This window comes from Bombus affinis, chromosome 7 (genome assembly GCF_024516045.1).
Source record: "Bombus affinis isolate iyBomAffi1 chromosome 7, iyBomAffi1.2, whole genome shotgun sequence".
Lineage (NCBI taxonomy): Eukaryota > Metazoa > Arthropoda > Insecta > Hymenoptera > Apidae > Bombus > Bombus affinis.
In genome coordinates, this window is record NC_066350.1 from 5502024 (window position 1) to 5523515 (window position 21492).

Here is a 21492-nt window from a genome sequence, read left to right on the forward strand (position 1 = left end):
GGTGAAGTGCGTGAATTTCCAGCAACACTGTAATTGCATTTTAAGAACCGAGCGATCTAATTGCGACACTTGCTTCAAATTGTAATTGTCCTTGCCAGAATGTACGTGAAATTTTATAACGTAACACAAGCGTGCATAGCTTTTCATTTTACACGTGATATTCCACTAACCAACGAATTATATCCTTAAAATATTTTATTGCACATAAATTTGAAATCATTACCATTTTTGTTACCGTGAATAGCTTGCTACTTATCCTGTACTTTTGTTATCTTGTTCGTAGAAGTAATTTATCGCGAAAGAAATATAAAACCATTTGCATACTTCCATGTATGTATCAAGTGGTAATTAAACTCTAGAGGCATAGTATATTAATCACGCCCTTCTAGTCGTGATAAAACAATATTATAACGCCCCGATTCACGTATCCAGCTATTAACAAGTGATAAATCGCTTAATGCTAAAGAAACATATTTATTCGATACCCTGATATCTTAACACCTTACGACGAAATTCACAAAACTTTAAAAACATACAAATAAATACAAGATAAATTTGTTAATAAATTGAATAAAAATTACAATTGCTTTGAGCAACGAGATATTTTATATTTCAGCTTTCATTCTACCAAAGCATCGATACTGTTTCTTTCGATGCTTTCCTCCTAATAAAACGGTACAAGAATTCCGTGCAATATTCTCCGAGAAACATTCCGTTTCTATAAACAATACCTACAAATCTCCACCAGACAGACACGGCCTCTATATTTCTTAACCAGTCGTAAGAATTCCTCGTCGTAACAGACGTAACAATCAGTGTCTAATTGGCAAGAAGCATCAAACGTTATACGACACGCATCAACGAGAAAGCTATCTTCCTTCGTTCAGCACTTTCGCGTACATCTAAGTGGACGCGTATTCAGCTGTGTCGTTTAATTGTTCCCGAGAAGTCTGTTTATTATCAGCGACAAAGTCGCGCAACTATCCGGCGAAAGAAAATAGCGAGTTTCAACAGCGGTGTACAATTTATCTGCAACTCCTGGCGGATAGAATAGTAAAAACTGGTAGAGATCGGTAGTAGAATAAAACGCACACCTTCGCTCCGACTAAGCACCAAAAAGGTGGTGCGTCGCGATGGAAGGAAACGAAAACAAACAAACGATCCTCTTGGTTGCTGTTGTCGTCATCCGTGGTAGTAGTCGTGGCCGTCGCCGTGGCCGTCGTCGTCGCGATGGCACGGCACGATACAATACGATAAAAACGCAACCGTGGAAACTCACGGAAATATCCGGCAAGGGAGTAGTCAAGGTAACGGTGGTTTATTTCGTGCTACGGGTAAATTACTGACGCTAAAGGGGTGATGGAGGGAGTCAGGTTTGGACGGGGATCGGAGACGCTAGGGACGTGAAAAGAAAAAGTAACGAGGATAAAAAGCGTGTTTCGGAGGAGGAAAGGTATGCGTCGACCACCACCGCGGCAACCGCTCCCGTTTTCACCCTCACGAGCATTACACGCGCCTCTCTACGTTCGCCGACACAATCCAGCACAAATGTTAATTGCTGAAATAGAAAGCGTACAAACTATTCGGCCCGACGACACACAACGTGCATCGCATCGCGTCGCGTCGCAGAGTTTTGTCTACCGAGTAATTAATGTTATTCCCAGCGAACCGACGCCGGTTAAAAGTTTCGACGTGTCTCGTTGATCGACGAGTAAACGAGACTACCGGCAAGCTTCGATTCGCTAGAGGATAAAACAACGAGAGAAAGATTCGAAAAATCGGGTCGTGGATTTGACGAATTCTTGGCTTGTATTCTAAATAAATATTTTCTTCCTTTTATCTTCCTTTGTTCACTGGTATTCGTCACGTTGAATCGTTGAAATAAAAATCATCGATTATTATTGGCTGAAAAATTATTCGAATGGAAAAAAATACTCAAACAGAGTGAATTCCGATCGTGCGGTTAATATCTAATGATTTGAACAAGCGATATATTTGATAGGACAAAACAAATTGGATTTCTACGATATCTAGTACAAACGGTTAAAGAGTAAATATTGAAAAGAATATCGATTTTTAACGCGTTTTGATTCCATTCAAAAATGTGGAACACGCGCTGGACGAAATAAAGGGAATGTAGCTAGTAACGGCACGTGCAAAAATACATATATGAAATATATAAATAATATAACAACTAACCGCTAACACAGATTAAAAATTGTGGAAAAGTCCAAGTCGTTCAATATTTCAAGAACTTTAAACGAAGCGTAGCTGTGAAGATACGAAAGTACATGGGGTATGTTTAATCATACATTTAATTCATTGTAATAATACGAAGTTAAAATGGGAAGTTTATTCAAACTTGCGAAAGTAAAAATTAATTTATCGCTTCCATATCGGTATGTACAATATGTAACCAACACGACATAAAGCTAATAATTGGAAAAGGAATTTCTTCGAAAGATAAATGTGTTCACGGCAGTATCACACGAATGAATATAAAATAACGTTCACGCGTGTTAACGATGAAAAGCAGAAGATTTTACCTGAGAACGCGAACGTTTTGCGATTGAACATAAAATCTGGAAGGACAATGTATCGGGTAAGAAAAAGAGAGGAAGAGAAAAGAGGTAAGCGTATTTACGAATGGAAGTTGCTGGCGCAATTGAAAACAACTAGTAAGTCTTCGTCTCTTCGAGTTTCCTGTTCTTATTGATTTCGCGCTACCTCGCAAATTACTCGAGTGCACTGTGCCGAGAAACGCAGCAGAATACGCTAAGAAGAAACCGATACATACTCTACGTGGAAGTTGTTTCTTTTTCATCGGTCGCTTGCCGGTATTATCATCGCGTCGCGCGGTATTACGTAACTTTCACTCATAAAAAACATTAATATGCATTACACTGACAGGAAAATTAATGTGACACGCGATCAATCTCTTAAACTGCAATTTCCATTAATTTCTCTGTAATTCCGATTTATCGTCCTCCACCGAGATAAAAGTAGACGGGGGGACTGGTTAGTTTTAACGAAACAATGGAAAATCTAAATAACATAAATGATGAAAATAAATCGCGCTTCTACCGCGCCTTGAATCAAATAACTTTGCGCTGCGTGCTATCGTTATTCGATTTTTCCAATATTATCATTTTATATCATCTCGCGCGATATCTGCTCTACGTGAAATATCTCTATTTTCACGTCATTGAACATTCGTATCGTGCGTTACCTTACTTTGAAACTTCTATCATGATTTACAATTACTCGTGATTCAAAACAGTTACTCGATCTTTTTCACGGCATTCTAAATAGCCATTTCCAGCAAACGCAAAAGAACTTGGTAACTTTCATAGCTAATACAAGAAAAGTTTATTCACTCGGATGTTATATTTCAAGCGAGAGTATCATTTCACGTTGTCACCGAAAATACGCAAACATATTATTCTAACTGTAATCTGTGTCTGCAAAGTAATTTATATTCATGCGGAGAAAGCAGCCAAGGGAAGCTAGTCTTTTGAGCTATTCGGTGATTTACTGCAGTCTTTAGAGCATTGCTGATGTTTGTTCTTACGCGATTTTACAGAGCGCATGAACTATTTACTTCGCTGTGTTACTTTCCAGCTACGCGGTCTCCGCGACTAACTAATTCCAGCTTTTAATGCCAGAATGTTTCTAACTACCGCTCACCTCCTGCTTCTCCCAGCGGAGATTCCTATTCTTACGTAACTCATGAATATTTATATAGCCTAATAACTTTCTGTTTTCTTTCAACACGATGCGTAAGAACTTTGTTTCCCGCGAGTATTGTTCTGCAAATCAGCCACTCCCTGAACAAGCAAACAAGGCTTTAACCTGTATGTGAAATTGGATTAAGGTCCAAAATCTATTCACCGCTATTTCAGTATCTTTCGTGTCATCGGAGATTACGTATGATATATAGATTTTGCACAACGAATCGTCGCTAATTTACATTTACTTACACTACAAATATACACAGGCATTATTATTTTAACGTCCGTTCTATACCGCTAATCCATCGTAAAATAAAATTGTATAATTAATATTTCGATCAAAATTTTACAGCGAAGCATATTTTTCTGCTTACGCTTTTCAGATATTTTATGAAGCGTACATACAATATGAACCTACTTATCTACACGCTTTTTAATTTATTAAGTTTCTAATGGACTGTTCGTCTTTACTGAGATGCAAACATTTTCATAATCACGCTCTATAAATAAATCTTAAACAAACTAGGCTTGAATTATAAAATATTCAAAATCGTAAAATCATCGACCTAAATCGAATCATTTTCTCTACAGATAGATATATTTTCAAATTCCGCATTGAATACATAATTCCTATATACGTACCGTTCGTTCGTAAACGTAGATTCGCTCGTACGCGAAGATTCCAGCAACTGTTGCGAAGAATCCTAATAGCGAAAGAAGAAAGAACTAGCATGTTGGTTTTTATTGCGAGTACCAGGAAACGAAGTCCGTAACGACGCTTTAGTTCCCAGCGAGTTTAGTCGTGTACGCAGTTGAACGTGCAATTTTCACTCATAGATGCTCAAGAATTCGCGTCCGTGGCTGTCGTACGGTTCCCTCGGAACGCACTAGAAGAATTCCGCCTTTCGTCGCTTCGAGATCTCACGTTTTCTGTGTTCCGTTCGACGGGTATAGTCAAAGAGATGACGGCGCGACGACTGTGACGACGGTTTATATCTCATGTCAGTACGAGCAAATTACGGTAATGCAGTGGTGGAAAAAAAAAAAAAACGAGAACGAGTAATAGGAGGAAAGTGCATTTCGGAGGGTGGGGAACAGGGGATAGGGAACAACTACGCCGTACTTCTCGTTTTTTCGCGCTTGCTACCCTTATGAACGTCAGACACGACTGATTTCAAAAGAGCTCGCCGACACGTGTTCCCACATCGCGATATCCTCGCATAATAAAGAGCAAAACTCTGCTATGGGTGGTCTTCTATTATTAGGTAATCCGACGAAGCGTGTGCAATATTTAAAAGTCGCAGAGAGATCCCGTGGCTAGTAAATATTTCGTTAATTTAAAAGGGATGCTTATAAAGCTTGATTCAACCAGTGTCACGAGGACGCTCGTAGACAACGACTAAGGCAGTCTCGTTTCATTGTCCTTCCTTGCGAACAAAGGAGCACTCAAAGAGGCAGCCAGCCGCCGTTTTGTTTCGCATCGTCAAATTATTACGGTGCAACGAAGCGAACGGTGGAAAAGGAAAACGTAAACGAGCGCAAGCATCGTATTTCGAAAAAAAGCATAAGGGTTGAGCGCGGCAACCTGCGGCAACCTGCAGTCGTCGCCTCGTACCTTCCTCCAACGTTCGCACCCTTTACGTTCCTTTGCGTCCGCCTCCCTTGCCCCTGGTTTTGCATGCATACGTGTCGTTAATTGCTGGCACAGAAAGTACCAACTTTTGGATATACGGACGCGCGGTGCGCGATGCAGCGGACAGTCGTAATTAATGTCGCTTTTCCACAAAGAGCATCGGGTACGGAGAAAAAAGGCGAGGCAAGGGGTGAAATGTCAGAGAAAGTTGAAAGCAAAGGAAGAAGAGCGGGTGAACCCAAGGAGCGGTGACGCGACGGAAAGGAAAATTAAAAATGCAAAGAGAGATACCAACTGGGAGGGAGAGACGAACAAAAAGAGAACAAAGGCAAACAGGCGAAAGGAGAAAGAGGAGGAGGATAGAATCGGTAGATAATGAGCAGAAACTAAGCAAAGCGACGTAAGATCGCGGAGGTGAGAAAATGAGGAAATACGATGCGGAATTGGAAGAGAGTCGGCAGTTTCAATTCGTCGACGATCTGTGGCATGCTAGCAAGCTATAAAAATTCGCTACCACATAGACAACTCGAGTGGAACGGAACAAATAACCGATAATGAATTGTTTAAAATACCTGATAAGCGTTATCGTAATTCATTTTCAACGAACGCGAAACGCGTTCGCTTGTCTGCGTTAAGAAAAATAAATATGAAACACGGAATATCGAAGAGCGTAAACATATTTTTCACAGCGGGTGCATAAACCTTGAAGCAAAAAGTTCGTAAAGGTGTAACAGAGTACGCAAATGCGATACAATGCGAGCTGGTATTAGTCTTGCCGGCATGGCGTGCGCAGCTACAACTGCCGCTAACAATGTTAGCTGGTACTTTTGCCGGCTTTCTCGCGTTTCCTTTTTGCAGTTGGAAATGAGATATAAAAGCGTCGCGACGCCCGTTTCTCAGCGAGAAACTCGCCGCGATAGGCATGGCTGGCCCATCGCCCTGTGCATTCTCTACTCCGTTTTCGCACCTCCATAAAATTTCGTTTCCATCACGATTAATTCTCAAGAATGTCTCTCATAGCGTGGAGAAACGCTTCTTCGTCGAAAATTGCGCTGAAGTCATTACATCTGGATGCTCTAGCGAAAATTTCTGACTACATTTTGTTGTAAAACCCTGGAAGACACTACACAGGTATCTAGAGATCGAGTTATATGAAAGTTAAATGCTTTTACTTCGACATAGCATATTATTGGTTAATTTTGATATTGGATATATCTTGTGAATGTAAGTGGAGGAAATTCGGGTCAGGTAATTTTCTCATACAACGCGAATAAGATCTTTCGCTGGGGAAAAACCGATCAAATCGTCGTTGAGATATCTGGAGCTTGTTAAGAGTAATGTCGCGAATATTTTCTTGCGCGCCATGGTCGAGCGATGGAGTCGTTACGCTGGAACAATGCCAATGTCTAATTTCGCAGAGTTTCGGTGGAGGTTAGCGACACGGTAGCGCCGAATACCATTCCTAGAAAACACGAGGTACTGACCTACTATATAAGCGTTATGTGTTACATACGTGGTGCATACGAACGCGAGCGAATATCACACGATAACCGAGAATCGGTTTCATCGGATCACGCAGCAACTTTATACGTATTGGTGGATTAACGACTGTGTACGTTACTCTACCGAGTGATCGCTGGTCGCGATAGAGCGAGAAAGGAAAACTTTTTAATCCGATACTTTTTAATCAAACGACTAGAAAGAAATTCCATCCCGGAACAACTTCTACTTTGAAACTAAACATTTGATTTGAATCGATCAGCGGGAGAAGCACGTCCGATATTTCTCGCTGTGGAATTGCGTAAACACCGATTGAGAGTCACGTCCGGACGAACGCCACGCGCATGAAATATGCAATCGCAAAAACTTCTTGCTGTCGTCTACTACGTTTGCTCGTTTCGCCAAGCGCCTCTAAAATGGATTTTAACGTGCTTCCTTGCGCGAAGTGAACGAGTAATTTCCTTAATTTCATCCGATAATGGCATTCAATTGGATCCGATTGGAGAGGATTGATTTGTCCTTCTCTAACGTGTACATATAACGTATAGGATATCCCACTCGGTTTGCGTCTGCTCCAAGCTCGAAGATCCATTCCTACGATATTTTTTCGATAGTTTTCCTAGTTTAATTAATTAAATAGGTTTAATTTAGTTTATCGGTTCGAAAAGGCAAAGGCGGAGGAATGACCGGTATTATAGTTAGGATTCAGGCTCGCGAGGGATCGTTAAACAAAATTAGTCGACGGTAAAATTTTCTTTGAACGGTCGAGTTGAAAACGTACGAGTTATTCGTTGTCCGGGTCACCGGTACAACTCGACTAACGGTCTCGAAGTTTTAACTAAATTCAACTCCGAACGGAGAGTAAAAACTTCTGCGGAGAATATTCGCATCCTTATGGAAAATAACTCGGCTGGCTGGGTATCAACGCGCAAGAATGCGCGGACGTGACGGTTTCGAGTCACATTATCCGCGGTACCACGGCATGAATCACTCGGAACTTTAGCTGGCTGGAAGCTGCGGTAAAACCTGTCGACGTCGTCTATTTAATTTCGCGTTACAACGACCCATTGAATCACGTTGTTAAAGCGAAAAAGCTGTCGGAGAACGATAAAACCATTAGGAGCGCGTGCCCATTGTTCCACTAACTAATTTATAACGCGATAGCGAAGATAGCACTTTAGCGTTGAATGCAGCTGAATTTCGATAGGCTGGAAATACATCCGCTAACTACAATGCTGAAGACAGGTGTTGAAACAACAGAGATATTACAGACACGCTCCAATTATCTTATCGGCTTACATTTGCCGCGATTCTGGTTAATCAAACCGTGAACAGTCTCCAACCGTTACGAAGAAACAAAGATCGCGTTCGATCAGCGTATATTCGTATATTCCGTTATTCGAGCGTATTTCCTTAGCGAAAATAATAACATTTTTTTTAATTCGATATGATCTTCGAAAATGGTTTAAACGAAATAGCGTAGAATTCACATTAATATTAAATATTGGAAATATTATTTCCCTCTCTATAATAATTATTCCGTTCCGTGTGATTAATTAGCTAACGTATTACCATTGAAACTGGGTAATTGAAAAAGACAATTTCTAGAACTTACTTCGTTTCGCGTACAAGAACGACCAGTTCGATTTAAAAATGCCATAACCAGGATATTCTTTTAACGGCACGACGTCAGAGGTTTCTCCATAGCTCAAAAAACGGTGGCTGCAACCGCGGCTGTAACCGCGAAAGCGTTAATAACTCTGCTCAAACATGTTCCTCACGTACCACCCGATATCGTGCAGAAACAACACATGAAATTACTCGAAACATCGCCGGCCACCTCGTAAACACCGGAAATATATATGAAACGTTTTTATCGTTGGTCGAACGAGAAACTTGGTATCCCGGGCAGACGTTGGTGCTACAACAGTAGGCGAATGAAACGAAACGAAACGAAACGAAACGAACGAACGAACGAACGAACGGGCGAACAAACGAAAAGGGAGCCGCTGGACACGAGGGCTGCTGCCTCCAGGGAGTCGTGCCAAAATTGTTAACAGTCGAGACAGCCGTGTTATAGGTGGCATGTGCTTCCAATCAGTCGTCGAACGAATCAGAAAAGGAAAGGCAGAACAAGAGAAAGAGAGGCGGAGACAGGTGGTCGGCGTCCCTGAGATACCGGTCACGGAGCCGAAGCCGTTTTATTGAACTCGCACCCGATAGAAGTGCATGGACGACGCCCAGTGCTCGGCCATTCGGAGCTATCGCGATGCGCTCGCTGTTCCGCGATATTTTCTATCTCGGCCTGCGGAAATTATCCAACTTCTTAATATCCGCTTGTTTTCAAACCCGGATATTCGTATCCGTCGCAAGTACCGCGTATTCGAATGGCCCCAAGTACATCCGTGCGATATATGCCCTGTACATATCGAACGGGCAAGTTCTATCGTCCTTATCGTTCGGTAGTTGCTAGAGATCGTGGCTAGATCGTGGCTAGATCATCGTACCAGAATTCATCGTGTATCGTATATACGTGTTTACACGTTGAATGACGACAAACAACTTATATCGCCAGTTTCGAACTATACTTTTGATTAGAATCCGCGAATCGGATTCGACACCTCCAAATGGATTACCGATACCATCGTGTCCATCGATCGACGAGCATGCAGCCAGCCGTTACACCCGACCATGGTTCAGTAATTTATGCGATCCTTTGCGGAGAAATAATCACCGATGCGGAGAAACGCGATGATCGTCGCGATCGACGAAAATAGGGCGTTTAAAGCGCGTCGTATCTGTGGACGGGGAACGTCGTTAAGCGAAAAATCGATACGATAACGTGGTTGTTCCAGCTACTCGAATAACCGGATTACGCGCGCATTGTTATTCCTGTAGAGAGTGTAGAAGAATATCCGGGTACGCGAAGCACACGTTTTCAGCGCTTTTATTTCGAGTATCGAAGAAAACCGGGGCGACGATTCCTTTTCAGACGGCTGCGGTTCCGCAGTTTGCAAGCACGGCTAGCAAAGGAACGAAAAGACGGAACAACAACGCTGCGGGACATCTGCGGTCGTTGAAGATCGAAATACGAGATACCTCTCGCCAGTTGCGCCGTATAAAGCGGGGTTACAAAACGGGAAACATCGAGACACACAGGCTGACATCGACGACGGGATATTCGAGAAATTCGTTTGTATATCCGAATAAACGGCTCTTCGCGGATACCTGGCGAGATACAATTGTGGCGAATCGTTCGAGGATGCGAACACCTCCTCCCTATTCTGCCGAACTTTAATATCACGGCCACCAGCCCTGGAAAAATTCGCTTGCCGGAATTTTCACCGTATTTCTATAACGTATTACGTGAATCACGCTGTTTCCAACGCGCCCTGCGCGCCTCTGAGAGAGATTGCATTACAAATGACGCGGAAAATGCATCAAATACCTTCCGATCGTAAAACTCCATTTCAATTACCGGAAGGATACGTCTGACGTCCCGTGTATCGACTTCCTCCCTATATAGAGACAGTTTCCCATATATGTACGAACAAACGCGTTTGGTGTATCTTGACGGCAAATCCCGTAACACTCTCGCGGACAGTAACGAGACACGGTTTAATTAAGGAAACAACATTGGTCATTAGAATTTTCAGAAGACGTACTCTTTCATTGCGTACGCGTGAGAACCCGAGGGCAGCGAGTCTAGTGTCCTTCAGAGATTTCAGACGTGCTTTTACCTTTTTCCCCTGGCTCCACTTGCTGGCGCTTTGCTTTTTCGTCTGTGTAGTGGTTTTTAGAAGGTCGAAGGGGCCACATCCCCATCTTGAAAACATTAATGAGCTCCCAGAACGACCTGCACGCACTATACGTATATACGTACATGCATAGGAGCACTTGCATACACGATGCCTGGAAAAAGGGTGGAACGAAGAAAAGTAAGAAGAAGAAGGCCTGAAAGACATGTTATATTAGAGGACGCGTCATCCAGGCCAAAGACACGGATTCGTGTCGTAACCGATCTTTGCACCGACTTTATCACTCGATTTCCTCCTTGTAGTAGTTGAACGATTTAATCTGAGGATAAGAGGACTGTCAAAACGCTATGATACGTTCGTGAACCGATCGGTGTTCGCAAGGCAACTGCACTGTTCATTTTGCAGCGTCTTGTTTTTTTTTTTTTTTTTCTTGTTAAAACTCGTTTACGAAATATAGTTGATCCGAGATTACAGTGACCCATCTAGATACAGGACCAGGAGCATTTGGCTTCTTCGGCTGCTTTCGGCCGTACTGCGGGATTATTCGAAAGAGCTATAAATATGCTGCGTTCAAACCGGCGCGGTGCGGCGCGGCGAGGCGAAAGGACAGAGGATTGGCGTAAATAGGGAAATATTCACTGCAGGATCTATGTATACATGCGAAGTGAATACTCTTCATGATGTCGTGAATGGGACTGCCGAGAAAGGTTGAGAGTTGAAATTTACGTCTTCCCCCGGTGTGTGTACGGCTGTGTTATCGAATATCGTAGAAAATCTATAATAACCGTTCCGGCTTACGAGTGAAATTTATTTTCCAGGCAGCATTGCCAAGGCACGATAAACGGTGAAATCGAAAAATTCTTAATCGACTTAGACGTCGTTGGTTATCAATGGAATGATTCGTTCAACTTTTCCGAGCGTGACGTTAGATCGCCGCAAAGGTAGTAATTAAAACGCCTTCGAGTTCGAAACCGATCGTTCGATGTTAAGTGAACGAAAGTTTGCTATTCAAGGGTTCGTTCGCGTCTGCCCGGCCGACAAAACCATACTTAAACCGGTGAAGCGCGAGGAGAAAGAGCGAACCGATAAAAGGGAAGAAAAGGAAGGAATTTCCTTTATCGTGGAATTGTTCCAGATTTATGAGCTCCAGGAGTTCAGCCATTCAAATTTTTCAACTGCTCTTTCTTGCCTACCCACTATAAGACCGCAGCTCTTAGACGAACGAGCTGCGAAAGGCCGGGGAAAGAAACCAATATAGAAATGGATGGAAGCAAAGTCTTTACACAGACGAACGGATCCCATGTTGATGAACTTTAATAACTTCCATCTAAAAATTTGAAATTTCTACTTTTTTCCACCAGCAATTGGCGCATCTCGTCATCTCTAGGTATTTCTTTTACCTACACTACAATTGTATACTACAATTAACGCGATGTCCGTCACTCGCTCACAATAAATCCTCGTTCGTTGTTGGTTTCTCCATTAGCGAAGTTTATCATAATTGATCGTGATTGTAAGAAACCTAAATTCTTCGAAAGTTGTTTCAAATTCAAGCTAAATAATACTTTACAAAGTTAAGTATTAAACGGATTACTCGTTCGGCGAGTATACGAGGAAAAAATAAGAAAAATTATTTAACGTTTAACAGTCAGAAACTGTAATTCCTGCTTTACTACTGTCAATCAAGCGAAGCTATGAAATTTTATCGCGTTTTCCGTAAAACTCTCGCCTCCCTCTTTATCGATCGTCATTGATTTTTTGTTGCCGCAAGAATACGTTAATAGAAAATCTAGTTCGATAGAATAGAAATTCGAGTATTAGAAATGTTTGTAAATGACAGCTGGAAACCCGTTCAGAAGATATACATATGCAATTAAACACCAACAGATAGAAAGTTAATAATTAACATTAGCGGTGGAAATTCGATATATACAGAGTAAGACTAATAAAACGAGGTTTTCCTATTTCGACCAAGAAAGACGAACGATCCCATATCGAAGATCACGTTGATTTATACATATTCTCCGCATTATGATACCATATTCAAGATCTTGTCCGTGTGCAGCTTTTATCCGATTTAAATTGCGTAAAGTTAAGATTATCGCGTATAAGGTAACAATACGATCGCGCCATTTCCAGTTGATTAGAATCGTTAACCACTCTCCACAATGGTATATACGCGCTGTAACTCAAGTTACAGATTAAAGTGGTGCCGATCGGATTGGTCGCTGTTAATCGTGTAAAAAATTAAAGCTTGTTCCAAGAGATGCTTCAATAGCTGCAATCTCGGCCTGCAGCACATTCAAGATTGTATACATTACAGCTGGTTTATCGTATTCGTTCATCGATTGGACGCGTATACAACGTGTTTCATCGATGTATGCCTTACCTCCTTCTACATATTACCAACGCGGCATGATTTATCGATACTTTCACGGGTATAAGTTGTTCGGTGCTTCAATTTTATGTCTGATCGTTGTATAGTATAACTCACGTATTTCTCATACAACGTATAAACGCAATAGCGTCGAATAATAATTCGATATAACGGTGAAAAATTGAACTCGATTTGATTTAAACATATAAATATCAATCTTATTCTAGAAGAGAGAAAATATAACTTAATCGAAAGAAGAAGTTTAGATAGCGACCGAAAATATTCCGCGTTTCATTGCACGTGGGGTGTTTCCAATTTCGTCAATCACGAATATATCAGCGCGTCGGTTATCGTATAAGTTTATGTCAACTTGCTTATCAACGCGACTGTGACCCAAAATAAAAAGCAAACTCGAGCACTAAAACGTAACGTGGAATTCGAATCGCGTTCACAGAGGCCACCGAGATACCATCTTATTGATACTGCGGTCAGAGTGACGTTGAAATTTCAAGACCGCCTGCATCCTTACGTCGCGCCCTGAATACGGATCAAAGATGATACGTTGAAAGTCGATAAGACCAATTTCGAGTGTATAAACACGAAACCGGCAGTATACGCTCTCGATGCTGTTCCGAAGAGAACAACGATACTGGTTACGCGTACAGCTCAGTGCATGCGAGAGACATCGAAGTCATCACTGAATCGTCGTTCTGTGGTAATTATTATGCCTTCCACTTGCACGGCAAAGTAGAAAGCAAGGCTTCTGCATACTGCGCGAACACACCATCCTTTGGAAAAGAGACCAGGTAGGCGAAGAAAGAATGGTTGAGAATTTCTGACGCGTGTCTGTATGTGTGGCCTGCGCCCAGAGAACAGAGAAAAGCAAAGGAGGGAACGGGAAAAAAAGCGGTAGTACCGGTCTAGCTTGTCCTCGGCGAGTACTTTGGCACGTAGGTAGGCAGACTGTCTTACGCCGTAGTTATGTTAGTCACATGGATACTAAAAGTATTCTCTACTTGGCTATTTTCACCTAATTTACAACGAGCAAATCAGAAGCGGAAAGTTGAATCTCGTCCTCCACTACCGAGACGCTCTGACACGCCCTATAATTTCATCCCTTGCTTCTTGCTAGCCTCTTAAAAGCGAAACCTTTACAACTATTGGTCACGTAGTTTCATTTAAACCTTAGGCCATTTACGCGCATTAACGAGTTTTTATTATCTTTTATGAACGTATAAAAGTATTCTTTATTTGTTAATTTATGATATTTATTACGATGTTAAACGTTCATTAAGAGGGTAAACGTATTTTTCGACGCTGAAACAATACCGAGAAAAAGAAAATGAAACTTTAAAGAGCTTAACACGCAGTACTGCTTTCTTGTAAGAAGATATTACTATATAATCTTTTAGCAGATTTTTCAAGTTATTAAAAGCTTTATATCTCATGCGGTCAGACAAGAACATGTCGATTAGCACGTTGTGGAAAAATGATAACAGCTTTACAGAGTTTATCGATATATTTGTGGAACCTACCAATTGATAAACCTAACGGTGATTTTTATACGTATTAATCATCATGTTCGCTAGTGAGATTAACGTTGATCGATATAGTACACTTAGAAGCTTCCGTTTTGACTACCATGTAGTATTTCCTTCCCGCGAATGTACGCATCATATCCTAGCCACAATCGCTATCCATAATACAGCGACTCGCCGTGTTAATACCAATCAAAGGTTTTTAAATGATAATTTGATTACTCTAATCGCCAGTCGAGATTATACAGCGTACGTGGCTGCTGATCTTTCACATACAGAGTTCTCATGATAAATGACTGTGAACCTATCAAACATCGATACAATGTGTTCATATATATCGCCGTAATAAACTGTGCAAACTGGATTATTCGTAACAATATCATTAGCTGACCGTTGATACTCTCCGATATTGGAAACCGTATTTCAAATCCTTGTGTCAAAAATAATCGACTCTCGTTACGTCAATTTCTTCGGATTTCTTTAACAACAGGGAGTAAATGTGTCAACCAGGTGTTATTAATTACGCGTTATTAGCGGCGTGGCTCCGACGCGATACAAAAGCGTTGCAAAGGACAATCACGAGCGCACCATGTGCGGTCTTAAATATATGCCACCTCCTATGCGGAAAGCTTATAAGTGACATATGCGCGCGGTATACGCGCTCCCCTAGCTTCTCGGGGTGCCACTGGATGCGTTAATGCAAGATAATGCTTCATCATTTCGTTCCATTTCATTTCTATTTACCCCTAAGGTTCAGGTGTAATTTTTCCCTATCGAGAAGGACGCGTAAAGAGAGAGCGCTCGTTCCCCGACACGACCTCCCTTCTCTGTTAATTCAATTATAGCTAGCTTAACGCACCGAGGAGCAAAAGTTGGTCTCCGGTTAAGCCAATTCACGGTTAAGTGCGAGACCGCGACTCAAGCCGCTGATAAGAAAACTCTAAAATAGTAAAACATGCGCGAGCCGTGTTATCATCGCTTTGAAAATCACGTTAGAAGAGGCACAACGCGACATGCTACCAGCTTGTTATCTGATCTGATGAACGTATACACCGATTTAACTAAATACCGCTCAGTATTTATCACCGAACTAAACATAAATTGTACTCTCGTTCATTTGTGTGGAATAAACGGCACTAGTGGCAACCACAGTTATGGATCGGTCGGTAATATTTGTCTTGGACGATTACACTTCTATACGTTTTATATTAATTCGATATAAACGTCAGGATTCATCTGCGTGCGAACCCGTGGGTGTTCGGTACAAATCCTCCGAATATTTGCCTATTAATTGGCATGTAAAACTGGACCAAGCAAATAGAACGATATGTTTTGTCGCGTGTACAATTATCGAGCCTGATGTCACGCGTTCAGTGAAAAAGAATGGCCGGATGGGAAACGATGGAATTTCAACGCGATACGATAATAATTCGATAATCGATGTGACAATTACCTCTCGTTGTTGCCAACGAGACGAGGGAGCGCAGGGTATGTCTTCGCCCCTCCAAGTGAAATTCTCCAAGGTGCCGATAACACGTTGATGAGGCAATTAATATTGATGTAACACGAGGCGAATCCCCCGCTATTGTTACCCGAATACCGAACACCGTCCGGATTAATATTTAATCCGCGCGATCACGGAGTTTCCGAGAGCCCGGGACGGACGTTGTTCATGCTCGTCGAATTTTTGACGATCGTGTCGCGGAATTCTCAATGCAGCCTGGTCGAATATTCAACGAGCTCGTCCCATCCACGTAATAAACTTCTTGAAGGTTTGCCGGTGTGCGACAACACAATAATTATTATGCACCGTTAAGAAACAAGTTCTTCTCCTATTCTCTTCCTGTTTCTCTATGTTCGCCTTCTTGTTCCTCTTATTGCTTGCGACCGTACGAGAGGAACGAAGTATAGCAATTCGAAAATGCGATCGTAAGCCTCGAATAACTCGGGCTACTCGAGATAGTTTGCATGCCTTCTCGCAATCTCGGATCGCTTAATGGAAACTATTATGCTTTCTTATGCTCCCTGTACTTATCGTTTTTATTCCCGATGTCACGAATATCGACCACGAAGGGAAAAGAAGGAGCTCGAGAGATCGCGGTTTCGAGAAATCGAAATTTCTACGATAATTAACGACGATCAGCGAAAAAATGATAGGTACTGGTAAAAGAGAATGAGAGACACGACGAGGTTTTATCTTTAAAATGATTCGCGACAAAAAATCTGAATTCGGTGTTAAATAATATTTTATACAGTTTAGTTTGCTCAATGGTTATTGTGCGAATGAAACGTAAAGAAAACGGGAAAATTTGAAATGTATCATTTTCTCGTTACGTTTGATTCTTTGATCGTATGAGATTTGCGAAAAAATAATTGACGATTTAATGATAATTCATGTTTGAAACGATTGTCTCGAATAGTTTGAAAATTTTAACAATCTCATTTGGACAGAAACTTGTTTTTTAATCGATGTAGTAAAATCGCGCTCATTTTCACGACTAACGTAATTTCGATTCAATGAAACGAATAAGAAAACAATATTTTAATAGGGCATTAGTCTTAATTAATTAAAGAAACCAGATAGTGTATTTATAATTTTTCCGTCAGAATTTCGAGAAAGGATGATTAAGGTCAAGTATTTTAAAGAGACAAGGAAACCTATTTTCTTAGTCGACGATGACGAAACATCTTTGATTCAACAAGATGAGCGGCTTAGGTTGGATAATCTTTTATTATTTTATGGTTCGTTGTCCATTCGAATAATCTCTAGACAAAAACTTTCAATTATATTCCTTTAATAAAACAAATATGAAATATTTCTTTCTATTATCGCAATTCTAATTAGGTATAAAAACAATAACGTAATTGCAAAACCACAGCCCTAATGATTCCTTCTATATTTCGTTTATACTTCCCTATGTAATAAAAATGCATCATACTTATCTAAAATAAATCGATTCTGATGGATATAGCGATTAACCCGTCTGAAACATCCTGTATACATGTATATGTAATTACGTAACTAGATTTATATGTACAATGTTCGTAACTCTATGTTTTAATTAATTTTAATTATGTACGTATTATACTACGTATATGGCGGATGTTAAGCTGACTGAAAGTAAGAAAAATGTATGTTTTAGAAGCGCTCCAAATACTTCACTATGAAAACATTTCACACTTGCTAAACAGTTATATAATTTATAATGATTAGGTATAAGAGATCTTGATACGTGACTAGTGAAGTAGAGATTGCAAACGTTTGCGAAAATATTATAACGGCATTCGATGAAAGTGTGCGAGATGATGTCAAGTACGAATACTTCTCTATGCGACTAATGGTTAAGTAAGAACACGAGAAAAAACGTTGATAAATTCTTCTGTGATCAATGCGAAATCTATTTAGTCTCACAGTTTCTTTCGTAAAGGACAAGTTTGTGAAAAGTTAATCGATTAAGAAGCGTGTTGAGTTCCGTCAGTTAGAGAAGTCAAACAGAGTGGTATTTCCATGATGGATGAATCGTCTTAGATTTCTCAAGCACGTTTTCCCCACCGGCTGAGTTTGACATTTTCGATCCGTCTTTATCCGAGATTCTATCCCTGGTTGCGATTGACAGTTCGATCGCGCCAAAAAGACGATGCAACTTCAATCGTCGCGCGCGCGCGCGTCTTTAATCTTTCATCCGCGTAAGTACGTGATTCAATGTCGGCACAAAGCGGTCTCTCGTCTCTCGTCGAGTGTAATAATCTAAACGCGCTAGGCGTGCACATTTCGATTCGTCGAACTTCGAGGCGTCACCTTGTTCCGAACGGTGAAAAAAACGACCGGAGAACGACGCCAACTTCTCTAGCCAGTCGAGAGCAAGGAGAACGGAGCGTGACAGAGATAAAGAGAAAGCGCGCGCACTGATCCGACAGAGATAACGAAATACAATGAGAAAGAGAGCGCGCACGGATCGAGAGAATTCGATGAAAAAGAGAAGGATCGAGTGACCACAATAGTCGTCGTCTCTCTTCTTCCGATATTCTGTTTCGATCCCTAGCATCGGCCTTTTTCTTAGCCTGCGGCCGTGATACCATCCCTATCCTCCCAAGATCGAAACAGTACCAAGCAGAGAACACAAATCTATGTAATACACAGAGGAATGACAAACACACAGACACATCGTACCGTAAGAGAAACTAACGAGAAGATAAGTTGAGCAGACTTACTCTTGCGAGTGGCAGGGTAAGGTCGATTTTTCTTCTGTCCGTGGGTGTATCCTTTACGAGCAGGTCACTAACTAGCCTGTACACATCACCCATGACTCTCGCGCAACCAACTCGAGTAAACAAACAAGAATAACTTTTCCTTCTTTTGCTCTTTTTCTCTCGCTTCGAAACACTTGATATTTTTCACACCGAACACACTAATTAGACAGCGGATAAAAGACGGCAAAAATCCACGCGTGATCTAGTCAAAGTAGGTATACAAAACTTCTCCAAGATCATCGCGTCATATCGCGATTCGTCAAAGCGTCGTGCGAACGAAAACGATCATGTGGGGTCATTCCTGGAATCGTGGCCGGTTCTACCGTTGTCTTCTTTCCTCGTCCACTTTGCACCGACAATTTTTTCCTTCATGTGTCGAGTTCAAACGCGTATGAACGATTATCGTGATCCGAGATCGTGCCGATCGAACGAACCGTGCGTTAATGTCACTTTTTTCTCACGCGATGCCGCTAGGAGAACGTGTAACGTCACAAACAACGATCAAAATCACACCCGCCCCGTCCAGGCACACAGGGCAAACTGTCGTCTAGTCGGCGCTCAGCGGCCCGCAGCGACGTACCGAGAACAACGAAAAGCGAAACTCGATGGCGCCACGGCTCTACGGAGTCTGTGCCGTAAATGCGCTCGGACTCGACGGTGGCGCCACTACCGACCGATCTTCGTACTACATCGCCGCTACACATTCGAATCTTACCAACACGATCGCGGCCAGTTCAGTAGCGTACACATACGGAAGCACTCGACTTACTACCACAACCGTATCTCGTGACGATGCCTGCACGTATACGGGATCTCGCCAAGTAGCGTTGGATAAGTGTGGTCGTGGTCGTGGTTGAGGTGTAGAGGGAGAAGTAGGAGGGTGAGTTGGTAGTTACCCCCACGAAGAGTGTTCCAGGGCCGGCGCAACCGCAATTCGTCGATTGCAACGACTGATTGTGAGCGCGATTTAACGGAAGTCGAGCGAGCTGTCTACTTTTAAAACGCGCCTGATACGACGGAGTTATGTATAGCCGCCGCCTAAATTGCTTTGTCCGAACGATTTACATTCTTTTCATGTAAATGAGTTTACGCGATTCGTTCAGCTCGTAGATGCATCCACGCGCGAGCGCGTTGTAACGTCATGTTAAACCTTCCCTTTTTTATCTCGTCGATTGAAATTACTCGACAGCGAGACGGGAAACGATGCATAGGTACATATAACAGCGACGAACAAACCGGGTTATGCTGCTGCTTTAAACGGAAGAGATATAAAATTCGCTCGACCGAAGACGGCCCTGACGTTAAAACCACGTCGTGAAGCGTCAGTCGTCCTTTTCTCCTCGCCACTCGGCATAGCATACGCAAGGAGTTAATTAGTAGTGACACATAAGCGATGACTGTAATCAGAATAGAACGAAGGAAGAGGATCGAATGGTCGGAATTAGCGCGACGTCGCGCGTCGGATCGCAGTTTGCGTCGGTAACGAACGAAAGGCCGGAACGCTGTCCGATCCGTGGCTCATCAAAATTCAAAGCAGCCTCGTTACAACTTCCGAAATTACGAATGCACCTTTGTCCTACAAAAGTTGCAAAATCACCCCTGAGTTAAGCACTCTAGGTGAGAGCGGACGCGTACACTCTCCGCTACGACTGTCACTGCGATTAGTAACTAACAACATTCTCGTTTATGCATTAATAGCACGTGCACGCAAAGAGAAAGACCATCAGGGCAACAGGGAGGGAATGGGTGTGCGCGCGAATAAAAGAGGGACGAAATTGCAGTTGAAAGTAAAACGAGCGACAAAGTAACGTTAGACCGAGTTTTGCGCTAAGTAACGATTATGGGGAATGGATTTTTAAACCAGAGTTTACACTGTTTCGCGATATCAGGCGCGAGGCTGGATGAAATATTGGTTGAGATTTATGACACCATGTGACTCGGACAGTTATGGCTGAAACTGAGGAGAACTGTAAAATACTATGGTTATTTGTGGAAGCATGCACTTCCGCACGATTTTTGCCACTGGTTCTTCCTCCCCCCGCCCTTTCTCACTCTCTCTCTCTCTCTCTCTCTCTCGTCTCTATACGATTCTTTTTCACGAAGCCCTCAAAGGCGGAGGGGCTATACGTTTGCCGACGATAGCATGGGATCGGTGGTTCTGCCGGCAACTCTCGACCGCTTCTCCGCCCTCCAGCGTATCTCGGCCCCTTTCCTCTTTCGTCTTAACCCTCTGGCCACACCGCCGTCGTTCCTCTTGCTAGAGTCCCTAGTCATCCAACACCGGGCTGGCGCTGCTGCTATCCAAGGCCAGCCACGCTTACCTAGCTAAGTCGCCAAAAGCTTGGACTCCCCGTGGAATTCAGCTTCCGTCATGCCAGAGGGCGTATTGCGTGGCATCCCCCGGTGTCGACGATGCACTTCGATCCGCTGGGATCGAGCCTCGTAAAATTGGATTTGCGCAGACAGTATGGTACTTCGACGTAACGCGTACCCTTTATCAAAGAACCGACCAACATAACTACTCATTACAGCATCGTTCTGTCGTTACGGTTGCTTCCTACGGTGACGCAATTCCCTGCTTTGTTACTGCTTTTCAATTCTCCATGCGATTAAACGGTGTTTCATTCAAAAGAACATTGATCGCGAATTGTTGTAGTTAGCGATACGCCCTTGAAATGTTTATGAACGAAAAGTATTTGCCTTA

General features: G+C 42.3%; 1 protein-coding gene across 5 annotated transcripts in view; it reads right to left on the bottom strand.

Annotated features, from left to right (window-relative positions):
- Positions 1–19441, bottom strand: part of LOC126918565 (leucine-rich repeat-containing protein 4C-like) — a 279614-nt gene extending 260173 nt beyond the window's left edge. For all 5 annotated transcript variants that reach the window (XM_050726615.1, XM_050726612.1, XM_050726614.1 and 2 more), the window contains exon 1: positions 18750–19441. In XM_050726615.1, coding sequence (XP_050582572.1) covers positions 18750–18842 — 93 coding nt within the window. In that variant the 5' untranslated portion in view covers positions 18843–19441. The remainder of the gene's footprint in view (positions 1–18749) is intronic.
- Between the last annotated feature and the right edge of the window lie 2051 nt (positions 19442–21492).